The sequence below is a fragment of the Lagopus leucura genome, unplaced genomic scaffold, assembly GCF_019238085.1.
Source record: "Lagopus leucura isolate 7727_CA_CO unplaced genomic scaffold, USGS_WTPT01 Super-Scaffold_100050, whole genome shotgun sequence".
Taxonomy (NCBI): Eukaryota; Metazoa; Chordata; class Aves; order Galliformes; family Phasianidae; genus Lagopus; species Lagopus leucura.
The window spans coordinates 422,160-434,600 of record NW_024962296.1 but is presented as its reverse complement, the minus strand read 5'-3'; the positions used below and the strand labels follow the sequence as shown (position 1 = coordinate 434,600).

The 12,441-nt window shown below is 44.9% G+C and overlaps 1 protein-coding gene across 13 annotated transcripts in view; it reads left to right on the top strand.

The window, feature by feature from the left end:
* The window catches only part of HEMK1 (HemK methyltransferase family member 1), a 69,222-nt gene that overhangs the window by 23,745 nt on the left and 33,036 nt on the right, over window positions 1-12,441 (top strand). For 5 of the 13 annotated variants that reach the window (XR_006181385.1, XR_006181384.1, XR_006181383.1 and 2 more), the window contains exons 7-11: window positions 2,837-2,886; window positions 3,773-3,878; window positions 5,404-5,499; window positions 7,219-7,332; window positions 7,682-7,766. Coding sequence is in view for 1 of the 13 variants with exons in the window: in XM_042885410.1 (XP_042741344.1) it covers window positions 2,837-2,886; window positions 3,773-3,878; window positions 5,404-5,499; window positions 7,219-7,332; window positions 7,682-7,718 (403 nt within the window). In the remaining 12 variants the exon portion in view is untranslated. Of the gene's footprint in view, window positions 1-2,836; window positions 2,887-3,772; window positions 3,879-5,403; window positions 5,500-7,218; window positions 7,333-7,681; window positions 8,918-9,171; window positions 9,293-12,441 lie in introns of all 13 variants that reach the window. The other 8 variants (XR_006181378.1, XR_006181377.1, XR_006181376.1 and 5 more) reach the window with 5 other exon arrangements.

Genomic DNA, 12,441 nt, shown 5'->3' with positions numbered 1-12,441 from the left:
TCTCTAGACATTGGCTGTAACAGGGCAAACTCTATCTGCAACCATCTGCTTTTGCCAGTCAGGGAATGGCATCCCCTGAGGGTGGAGTTGTTCTCCACCAGCACTTCTTGCCCAACATTGTCTCTCTAGCTTGGCAAATTCTCTGTCATTGTTCAAACGTCTTCTCAGAAGCCAGAGGCAGAACTCATGAGAAGAGAGGTATTTTGATGGGCAGATTGCATAGCTGAGGAATTAGAGGTTATGTTCCTTCTTTGCTGCCTCACTCTTTCTGCTTCTTTAGTCTCTCTTGCAATCAGGCTGTGAATAAGCACCAAGGCAGTTTTCAAACTGGCATCTCTTTACTGTTCCAGGAGTGTCAAGGTATCTTCAAGGCTTTAAGGCAGGCATGTCCAGCCCATGGGCTGCATGTGGACAGCACAGCTCAAACTACAGCCATCAGCTGAGCAGCTCAGCCTGGTGCACAGCCTCACTTAACAACCAAACATGGGTGTGCTGCTGACCCTGTCTGGGCTGAAAGCGGGGCATGGAACGCAGCGCAGGGCTGACTGAAGGGATGGCAAATATGTGCATTCTGATGTATTGGCTACATACAGGCCTGTGAACAGTGAAAAATAGGCAGCTGTGCTTTCTGCTGTGATCAAGGAATTTGAGAACAGGTTTCAGGGTTGCAAAAAAGTGTTGACTTTTTGGGGTTTTTTTTGTATATTTATGACTATTTTCAGTCAACATAAATGCATTGCCTGCGAATTTTCCAATGGCTGTGTAGAGTTGCAATCAGATATTCAACACAAATCTGATCATGTCTTTCTACTGGACTTTCATAATTCCTATCTCAGCAGAGAGAAATATCCCTCACTTCACAGTCACACCTTATTAATGTCATCACTTTTCGGCAGTACGTACATTTGTGAAGTGTTTTCATGGATGAAGCACTGGAAAAATAAAATTTTATCAAAAATCTCAGACAAACACCTAAGAATTGCAAGTGCTACCATGGAATCAGACTGTTCTGTTAGTTTCACAAACAAGGTCAAACGTCCCACTAGTTTCATGGTTTTGTTGTTTCCTTTTTAAATGTTTTAATTAAAAAACTATTGAAAATTAAAACAAGTTTTGTTGCTTGTCAGCTATATTATATATTTTAATGGGAGCTGCTCTGAAAGGAATGCCTCCTGTTTTATTATGTTGGCCTGCAACATCAGAGGTGGATCTTGGTGGCATGGCAGTAGAACTGGACCTTCCCACCTATATTCCATTACGTTTTATTGCTGTGCAGCAGCAGTGGGACAGTCTGACAAAATTGCATAGTGGCATGAAAGTGTGTGTGAAGTAAAGGTGGGTCATTGAATTCCTCCACGTGGGAAAAAATGGCACCCACTGACATTCACTGACACTTGCTGAACATTGGCACAATCCAAAGAGTGGATGTGCGTGCAGTGAGGCAGTGGGTGATGTGTTTCTGCAGTGGCAACAGCATCAGTGGTAAAAACCTCCACTGGTGCAGGTTTTTACTAGTATGGCATGCAAGCACGTGTTAACTGCTGACAAAAATACAGAGCTAACAGTGGTGATTATGCTGAAAAATAGGTTTTTGTAGCTAAGAATTTGGTCCATTAAGTATTGATACTGTGCTTGTTTTATCTGTTGCAGTTTCCATGGAAATAAATAGGAGGCATTACTTCTGGAGTAACCTACACATATGGTGCCTGAGACAATTCCTGTTTACTTGGTGTGGCCCAGGCAAGCCAATATGTTGGACACCCATGGTTTAAGGGGATCTGTCTCTGGCAAGGATCATATTCTGTTGCAAGCTGGGAGCTAGAGATGGATTGTGCCAGGCTGAGGCAGACTGGAGAACCATGCAAAGGCAATCTGGCAAACTTGAGGCTGTTCTGCTTTGGAGTGAGTCAGTAAATCAGAGAGATCAGAATCTCAACCAAGATTTCTTCCAAAGAAACAGTGAGGTGTTTATAGACCTGTTTCTTAAAAATAACAAACCTCCCTGCCTACGTGCTGCCTTGTCACAGGTGAAGGGAGAGTTGTTTGTGTCTCCAGTACATTCAGGGATTCTGCCAGTGTGAGCACCCTGGGGAGGTCTGGTTGCAGATGAAAGGTGCTGAGCAAAACATATCTCCCAATTAATGTGCACAGGCATGTCAGGGATGAGAAAGATCATGAGTTAGAAAGTAGCGCCTGAGAAACCCAGCCTATTTTAAAAGCATTGCACTGAACGGTCTGTGCATGAGCCGTTCCTATAGGAGTCTCTCTTCCTGGTCTATGTCTGCCACAGGAGCTGTGCTGCACTGCGTGTGCTGGCTTCCTGCTACTGTGCAGTGCAGTCTCATCACCTTCATGCACTCATGTGCCTAAAAAATACACTCAGATGCCAGAACGCTGCTAAGATCCAAATCAGCAAAGAGGCTGGGGAAAGAATGTGGCAAACATGAGCAAGTTGTCTTCGCTTACCATGTCAGATTTACGTATTTGATGCACTTAATTTTGTTTTTCTCTGCTTCTGAGCTCACCTGGGGGAGGCCTTTAGATATAATTAATACGTATCTGAGGGAGAATGCTGCTGTGATGTATAGGTGTATTTTGGATGCATGGGAGCTCTGCGCTGGAATCATCATGGGTGCTTTCTGCTTCAGACAAAGAGCACTTCCTAAACTTTCCTTGCAGCTTGGGAAAATCCAATGACAGTCAGTGAGATAGTACATACGTGTATCAGATAAGAAGAATGATAGTTAATGGCCTGTTTATTGAATGTGTTGTTCATGAGCCCACACAGACAAGACTACTAATCTTTTTGCCCTTACATCTGAACTTTTCTCTATAGGCTGCAACTCCAAGACAGGATCCACATCCTCCACCATAATGTTTCATATGGTAAGTCTTTTCATTGTCTTAATCCCCTTTATATTTCTTCCTTTTTTACTGTCCTGGTTTATCCGGTTTGGTAGTTGTCTGCTAGGCTGTGCTAGACCAAGAGGTGTGGAGGAGCCAGGAGCTCCAGTGTTGCAGATTCATTTATGCATTTCCTTTCACACCGTTCATTTTGACCCTCTATTACTGCTTAGAGGTATGTCTGCAAATCTGAGCTCATTCTGGCTGTGTTCCATCAGTAAGCAAACCAGTGCAGTCCAGAAGCCTGTGTGGGTAAGCCTTGTGCTGAGAGGCAGGCCTGAGGGCTGTGCCATGTTTGTGGAATTGCATGGTGTCTGGGTCAGGGCTGGTGCATGTCAGTCCAGATAGGAACATGAGTGTAGCAAGCTGAACTTGTTGGCAGAAAAGCAGGTCTTTAGTTGGTTGGTACTGCTGAGGATGTAGCTCTTCTGCCTGTTGGAATACCTTCATCAGCTCTGGTAAGAGGAAAGATGTACATCCTGACAGCTAGTTGTAACTCTCTTAGTTAGGTCTGTGTAATGTGTCAGGTTCCAGTAGTTGCTTTAGATCCAGTTGGGCTCTGAGCTCTCCAGGACATCGAGGTCCTGTGTTAGAATTTCTAAGATAGATATTCTTCTAAGCAGGGCTGTTGGTCCCAAAAAAAAAGATACTTTGCCTGTGCTCATCTTCATGTCATCTTGCATACAGGGTGGGAGGGTAACCAGGCCCAGCTATCCCCAAAAGAAATGGGGTGAAATTCTATGAGAGAGAAACAGAACCATACACACATCTGCATGTACCTGGAGAGATAGTTTTCTGGATAGGATTTTGATATTGAGCTTAGAGGGAACATTGCTATGATTGAGAGCTGGTTGTGATTCTTTTTTAGGTTCTGCCAAACATCTGCTACCTTGGGGCCCAATGGACTTCATAGTCAGTAACCCTCCATATGTCTTCCATGAAGACATGGCTTCCCTGGATGCAGAGATCCTCTGGTAATCAGACACAAAGATTTTCCATCTCCTATTCCTTGAAGCAAAGCTTTCTGGCTGCTTTCTTATATTACACGCTCACTTGCACACAGAATGGGGAAATGTAGTAAGCATGCATAATTGTAGGTGTGTTCATATATGGTATTCAATAGTATAGCATTACTTTGGTACTGCTTGCAAGTCTGAAACAACTTTAAGTGTTAATAAAAATGGAAGAAGCGCACACTTTGTCATTGCTAAATTTCCAATCCAAAACTGTTCCAGAACATTTTTCATGTCAGATTTTTTTTCACAATTGGTTTGAGTGTATGAAAGTAAGAATAATTAATCAGAGCAGCTTCTTGTGATGAAAGAAATTTAGGTGGAAATACTGTCACCCATTTTAATCACAAGACTTGCCTTAAGCAAACAAACTCACACGAAGAAGCACTTTTGGGTTGTGGCACTGTTTTGTCTGTGCTGGCCTTCCTCAGAAGCAATTGTCATGCATGTCAGGGCAGAGTCCCATATTCACCCCTAAGCTAAATGTGTAGGGTAGCAGATTCTGTCCTTGAAAGTGGCTGAATTTTCTGCATCTGAATTTGCTCTGCTAGATTGTGGTTATTGGCATAGTTGAAATAACACAAATGCTCTTTTGCTGTACAACCCACTCTTTCCCTGTCTAGCTAGCACATCCTGGATGCAAGTGACTCAAAGTCTTAAGAAAAAGTCACAGAATCACAGAATGTCTTGGGTTGGAAGGGACCTCAAGAATCACGAATCTCCAACCCCCTGCCACAGGCAGGGCCACCAACCTCCACATTTCATAGCAGCCCAGGCTGCCCAGGGCCCCATCCAGCCTGGCCTTGAACACCTCCAGGGATGGACGGGGCATCCACAGCCTCTCTGGGCAGCTGTTCCAGCACCTCACCACTCTCTGTAAAGAACTTCCCCCTGACATCCAACCCAAATCTTTCCTCCCTCAACTTCAAACCATTTCCCCTTGTCCTGCAGTTATCTACCCTTTCAAAGAGTCGATTCCCCTCCTGTTTGTAGGCTCCCTTTAGATGCTGAAAGGCTGCAATGAAGTCGCCCCACAGCCTTCTCTTCTCCAGGCTGAACAAACCCCGCTCCCTCAGCCTGTCCTCATATGGGAGGTGCTCCAGTCCCCTGATCATCTTTGTGGCTCTCCTCTGGACCCTCTCCAACAGCTCCCTGCCTTTTTTGTACTGGGGGCTCCACACTTGGACGCAGTATTCCAGATGGGGCCTCACAAGAGCAGAGCAGAGGGGAGCAATCGCCTCCCTGTCCCTGCTGGCCACCCCTCTTTTGATGGAGCCCAAGGAATGTTTTCTGCTTGTGCTCAGTTTGGGGTTTCTCAGCCTTCTTACTCCCTGTATTTCTCATAAAAGCAATGAATGCTCTCACCTGCTGTAACTGGGCTGGAGTTTATTAGTTGCACCTTTGCCTGTGGAGCAGGGCAGTGCATGCTCAAGGGCATGGCTCATGCCGTATGAATTGCTATTAATGCCTTATTTCCAACCTCTAGCTATGAGGACCTTGATGCACTGGATGGGGGAGATGACGGGATGAGAGTCATTAAAATAATTCTGACTCTGGCTCCTTCTCTTCTGAAGGATTCTGGGTGAGCATGATTCTCCTTTTGAATTTCACATCTTCTCTCCATATCTGTAACTACTGTTGTTGTTTTATGCAGGATGTAAAAGGAAAATAACTGCAAAAACGCCCATCTAGTAATAGTAGTGTATTTTTGTTTGTTTACTAAAAAAAAAAAAAAAAAAATGTGTATTAGCAAAATCAGTCTGAAATTTGTTCATATGGGGATATGGACCTTCTTTGACCAGTGCTGGTGTTTCATAATCATTAACAAAATGAGGATCTTTAAAGCTCAAAGCAGCAACGAAAGGTGAGAGAGAAAATGGAGGGAGAGGAAGCGCGAAAAAAAGCTTTCCAAGCAGAAAAGCTGTTGAGGGAAAAACAACGCACTGCTCTGTGAGAATGGATGTAGATCTGTTTCATTCTTTAATTAGGGGAAGCTTGTGTGTTGTGCCAGGAGTCAGGGCTGGATATCCTGGGAGAATAATGGTAATCAGCCAGGGTTCATTTCTTAAACGTTAGATTTCTGCATGAGGGATGCTTGAGGCTGATTGGTTTCTATTTGCTGTCATGGGGGATCCATTTCATGCTTGAAAATCAGCGTGCTGATACCCAAATGTCTTTTGTGCCCTGGCGTTCTCATATCCTGTTGAAAATTCCTCGCCTTAATAGCATTAGAGAGACCGTTGAAAATCTTGTTTTAGGAAGAGGAATAGGAGTACTGAGAAGCACAATGGAAAGAATAAGTTCCTTATTTTTTGCTCGGCCACAAGAGCAGAAGTTGTTCCCCAGGGCTTCCCAGCAGGAGACATCAGCCCATGGGGATGGCTGTTAAGACATTTTTCCTAGTCCCTTTCGTGTTTGTTTTATAAGGTGGAGCCCCCATTGCAGGGTGGGAGTCTTTTAAGGTCAATAACGAGAACCACACCCAGCTTGTAATTAGTTTGGTGGGAGTGTTCAGTGTGGGACTGCTCAGGAATTCTCAAGAGAGTGTAGGGTTGGGGCTTGGCCTCTGTGCTTTGCCTGTTTAACTTGTATCTTGATAAACTGTCAAAGGCTGCAGTCCATTTCCACATGCCTGTAAGCTAGGGTGGTTCCACCTCATTGTGGGAGGAGAGTTTCAGAAATGGGCCCATGTCACAAAGCCTGACTGCAGCCAAAATGGAAAAGGTCCTTTGCGACAAGCTGTGTCCTGGTGCTTTGTCTGAAGGTGTCTGACTAGGTCCCTTTTCCCTGTTGCACTCTCCTTTGCATAGTCATGTGTAAGACTGTATGACCTGAAACCTGGTGGTGGTTTCATAACTCATCTGTGGAGATGATTATTGCTGTAAAATGTGTGTACTGACTTGTACTTTGACTCTCACTACTGGGACTTAATGTCACTGTGCTTATACAAAGGAACTCCACGTTACCAGTCCAGCATTCAGTGTTCGTGCATTTGCATCATAGAACAGCCTGCTCCATTTTGGGCATCAGAAAGACAAAGCTGGTGATATTCCTACACGGGGTTGAGAACAGGTCCTCACATCTCAGTACCAGGACATAACTGCTCTCAAAGAGGAGTACCATGAAAGTTCTCCTTTAGATCAACACTTTCTCCCTCTGAAGGAAGCAGTTGGCATCTGTGTCTTAAACAGATAGCTGCAGTCTGTTTTAAGATCATTGGTTTGCAGTGTTCCGTAAAGGAAGATTTTAGTTTTTCTCAGCCTAGCAATCTAGTTATGTGCATCTCCCCACATCTTTTCAGGAGTGTGTTTCTGGAAGTTGATCCCAGGCACCCTGATTTGGTGGAGGATTGGCTATGTGCACATCCCGACTTGCTCCTCGCCCTTCGTGCTGTTCACAAGGATTTCTGTGGCAAGTAAGTCTATTTTACATTCAGATTTTTGCTTCAAGTATATGACTGTGTCTCGCAGAGATTAGATCCCTGCATCCTGATATACTGAATGAAACTCAGCAAGAGAAAGTCAGCAGCTGAAGCCAACCTTTAAAAAATCAGGGACTCTTTTCAACTGTCTGAACTTTCTTACATCATGAGATAATCTGGCAAGCATTTCTGAGTCAGAGTTTCTGTCACAGTAAGCATTTCTGATGGGGTGACTAGCTCTTTTGAGATTACTGCCATTGGAAAGTTGCTACCTTTATATGATGGAGGTAGAACCATGTTCACCCCAGCAAGACTTAAAGCTCTGCTCATTTTTCTCCCACAGACCCAGGTTTCTGCACATCCAAAAGCAGAGCAGATGACAACTGTACCAGGAACAACATCCTTTCTTGCAGTAAGCTTTTTCGCTGGTGAGCCCTTCTTGAATGGCTTCATGAAAGCTGTGTGACAAAAGAAATCTCCATTTTCCAGTGTATGACTTTTCCATGCAGTGACAGACTCCTCATTTCCCAGCACAGACTTCATCTAGAGTTGCAGAGGATCGCAGGAGTGTTTGGAAGTGTTTGACCTTCCTCAGGGAACCTCATGAAACTCTAGTTCACTCCGCTCAAGTGACTCGTTAATCTCAGGACCAAATATAGAAGAGTTCGCAGCTCCAGATATTTCCTTGCTGTGATAGCAAATTTCAAAGAAATATGTTAAAAATACAGCTTGTCAACATGTCGTATCACTCATTTTGCCTAGGAAGAACATCACCTTTTTTTTCTTTTTTTTCAACCTTGAGATAAATTTTAGAACATGACCAAGCTGGATGACAATGGTCTCAACTCCAGCTTATAGTAGCTCACGAGTGTGCAGTTATAATGGGACATGACTAACTTGCACACTTCAAATTCAGGTTTCTTTTTAGGACCCTGATGCTTTGCTGTAGCTCACCAAAAGCAAAGCAGCCTTTGTTTCCTAGTCCTGCTGAATGTCATTGAAACATCGCTGCACGTTACACCATGATTGCTTAGGACAGACAGAGTTCTGAAGCTCAGATAAAGTGATTTTGGTCATACGTGGGTTGAGATGGATTTGTGAAGAGAATAGACAACAATCTGTGGATAAGGTAGCCCTTTCCTTTGGAATATACTCGTTTGGACTAGAAGGGAGAGCCTTTTATATAGACAGTTAAGGACCACAACTGGAAAAGCACCTCTCCCTGACATGCTTTCACTCCATATTTGAGGCTGTAAAGGGTCACTCAAGAGGAAGGAGTTCTTGGTGTTGGTTAAAATTATCTGAATCTACAGCACCTGACACTTTGTGGATGCTGCCAGAAACAGTAAAACCATAGTAATAAAGGTAGTGTTGCCTGTAGGTTAAATTGAGTCTTGTAAGAAATGCTTTGCAATTGAGTTTTCAAACATGCTAGCAGATCTGAATAAATATCTGGGATCCTTAAATTGTTTCTGATAGTAATACTAATGCTTAACTTCCAGGTAAGGCTTTGAAATGTGAGACTTTACAAAAAGGCCAGAATGACTGCTCCAGTTTCTGAGATGGAGAAGTTGAAAAGGTGAGGGAAAAAGAGTAGTTGTACAAAATTTGACAGCAGGCTAAGTTTGAAGAAAGACCCAGTCTCTTGGCACCCGCAGGAATAGCTGAAGTCCATTTCTTTGTTGGGGAGGGCGACTTAGAGTAGAGTTGTATGAAACAACACTGAGAAAAGTCCTGAAATTGACGGTCAAGAACACGACATATGTACCAGTAGGATTAAATCCAAGCTGCTGCTGCTCACTACTGTTTCTGAGGTTCTCTTCTTGATCATAGCTAGCCAGTGAAGGAAAGAGAGAAGGACACCAAAGGATCTGGATCACTCCAAATGAAAACATTTGCTGGGCCACGGGAGGTGAGCATGGAAGGGAGAAAGAAGAAGGCAGTGACCTGTGCTGTGAGTGTGCAGGCAGGCAGTCTGTCCATGCTGAACTTAAACTGCGTCGTCAGAAACGACGGGTCCTGCATCAGCAAGTTGGGCATTTGTTTGGAGGGCCAAAGCAGCTTCAGAGAGCTAATACATTTAGTCCTTTTCCCCCTGCCTGTGCTGTACTCATTCACTTCTTAATATTTAAGCTTTGGCCCTGTTTTTTTTTGCAGGTATCTGAACTTAGGATTCACCAGTGCCCAGCTCACTGCACTTCAATCCCCTCCTCACCCTCTTTGTTCTTTCAGTTCTGCTCATACACCGGCCTTTCATCCCATCCCACCACTCTGCTTGCCTCAGGAGTTTTCCCATCCTATAAACTTTGTACATGAAATTATGAGCCCTCATTGGACTGTGCTACCTGCTGTGGTTTATCACAGCAGAGGAAATGGGTGGAAAGGGACAAAAAAGGTTCAGTTAGAATGCACTTAATCCTAGGTTTGGAAATCAAGTATCAACCCAGCTGATTCTGGCAGTGGTGAGAGCAGATTGCGGTCAGAGAGATACTGTGGTGGTTTGTTTGTTTTTAGTAAATAATAACAATGTTAGCGTGTTTAGCTAAGTTTGTCTGGCTTAGGTCTTTAAATTTGATTTCTGAAATGTTTTGTATGAGTGTTGACAGTATTTATGAAACAGAGCTAACAAGCACAGTGTACATCTGCAGGTTGCTTTAGAAGCTGGGTGATACGCTACCTCGTTCCTGGAGGCATTCATGGCCAAGCTGGATGTGGCCCTGGGCAGCCTGGTCTGGTGGTTGGCCACCCTGCATGTAGCAGGGGTTGGAACGGGATAAGCATTGTGATCCTTTTCAACCCAGGCCATTCCATGATTCTATGATATGGGGGAGTTAAAGAGCATCATGTTGCTTTTTTGTAGGGAAGGCTGGCTCCAGCAGTAGGTAGCTGCCAAACTAGTAGGTAGTGGAGGCAGCTGCCCCTCTGAGAGCACTGCTGGCTGAGCTGCAGGATGCAGCCGCCTTTTGCAGAGCAAGCACTTGTTGGAGCTCTCAGCAGTAGGCTTCCTCTGAGAGATGGACTCTTGGTCTAATCCAGTAGGATAAGTGTTAAATTCCTATATTTATAGCAAAAGCAATAACAAAAATGCTTGCATTTCTCAAGGCTTGCACTGCATAGTGGTTACATGTCTCTGGAAAATCACACGATGCTGCTGACCTTCTCGTATAGACAAGTATGAAGAAAAATTATCCTTCCTCCCAAGAGGCGGGATTTGTCAGACCCGCATCTGAGGGAATGTGCTGCTGTAGTACAATGTGTTCGTCACTGCTTTGCACACATTGGCCCAGGCTCCTTTTGGTACAGAAGCACTGCGAAGCTCTTTGGATGTGGAAGCTGCAAGAACCTCAGATACTCCCAGAGCCCTCGCTAAAGCACTGACTGTGTCTGCTGCCTGTGCCTGTAAGCACGAGGCTGTGCTGATGCCAGCAATCTCCTGTGCACGTCAGCTCTCTGCAGCCGTGCAGCTGCTCCCTTGAGCCACAGAAGGGCTGATGCTTTACATAATCACTGTCAAAATGCATTTAATTTTCTGGCATCTCAGTGGGTCTTCGGAACTGTATTGAAACAGCAGTTTGTTTCTGAAGTGATGCTTTCAGAAAGGCCTTGTTTTCCTGCAGGACCTTGATGAGTGTGGTTCAGGTGTGTATTTCTGGAGAGCGACCTGGTACAAAGTGCCTACCAGGACCTTGCTGGCCTTCCGAGTTGGGGATAGGCAAAGCTTGGTGCATGGCAGAGCCCTGCAGATGGTGCTGTATTCCCAGCCTGTTGTGCCTGTGGGGAGCAGGCTATCTGCGTGCTGGCAGTGTGGCAGGGTGCAGCCCCCCGCTCCATGGAGGACTCGGTGGATATGGTTGCAAAGTGGGGCTTTAGCTCCATTCCTGTGCTGCAGTACAGGCCTAATGTAGGGAGGCTGGGGGGGTCCTCGTGGCTGCGATACAGGACTGGAATTGTAGCTGCGCTGGTAATGAGAGGCCTGAATCCCCCTGCAGGGCTGCACTGATCCATGGCTTTCGGCAATCTGTCTTTGCTCTGGTGTAACTTACAAGTATACATCCTGAAATGCAAGCGCCACCCCTGTTTTCCTGTTCTACTCAGAGTGTGGGATGGAAGGGACTTCCTAAGATCCTCAGAGGGTCTAAGACATGTGCAGTAGGGATGAGACCCTTTTCCAGGTGCAGAGCTGGCAAATGCAGAGGGGACTCAGCCAAGGTGGCACAGGAAGCCTCTGGGGAGCCAGATGACTGAATGTGTGGGGGTACTGCCAGCAGCCAGTTCTGTGATGCAGGGCTATAGAGTACAATGGATTGTAAGAGAGCTCAACAGTCATCTAGCATAATTTCCCTGTCCAAGTAAGGACCAACTTGGCTTACATCATTCATGTTTGCCTAATCTGACCTAAAAGGCTTCAGTGATGATTGAGATTTTTGAACATGGTCTGTTTTGAAGCTTCATTGTTTTTACAGCAGGAAAGTACCTTAGTACCTATTTGTCCTTGCTTTCATTGAAGCTGGATACTATTCTTGTCCTGAGGCTTTGCTCTTTCCTCAGAGCAGCTTCCCTGTATTAGCCTGTTCCCTTACAGTCCTTATTTCTGAGGAAACACCAACATGGTGTTTTTGTGGATCTCTTGCATGCCCTTCCTTCCCTGCCGGAAAGGGAGATAGAACATGCTGAAAGGAGATGCTTGTGCTTGTGGTGATTGAAATAATAGAGCTGCTACAGCCTCTGTTATTGTGGGGAGAAGTTATTTCCCAGGCAGTGGAGACCAGGCCAAAACTTGCATTAATGTTTTGTTTGTCTGGGCAAGTTTTCAAAAGCTGTATTTAAAGTTTTTGTTTAGAAACTTGTTTTCTTCTGCTGAGGGTTGCATCCAGAGGGACAAACGCCCAGCAGGAGAAGTCTTCTCTCTCACAATTAAGATGATTATGAGATACCAAGAGAGACTTTATCAAGTTTCTTCAGCCGATTGTCTCTTCCACAGATGTTTTAATGTGCTTTTAGTTAAGCATGTGGGCTTTCAGATGTTCCCCTTCCCTGTGGAGGGTCATCTCACAGCCTTTCTCTGCTGCTTTTGCCTGGCAGCTGCTCACAAGGCTCAGCATG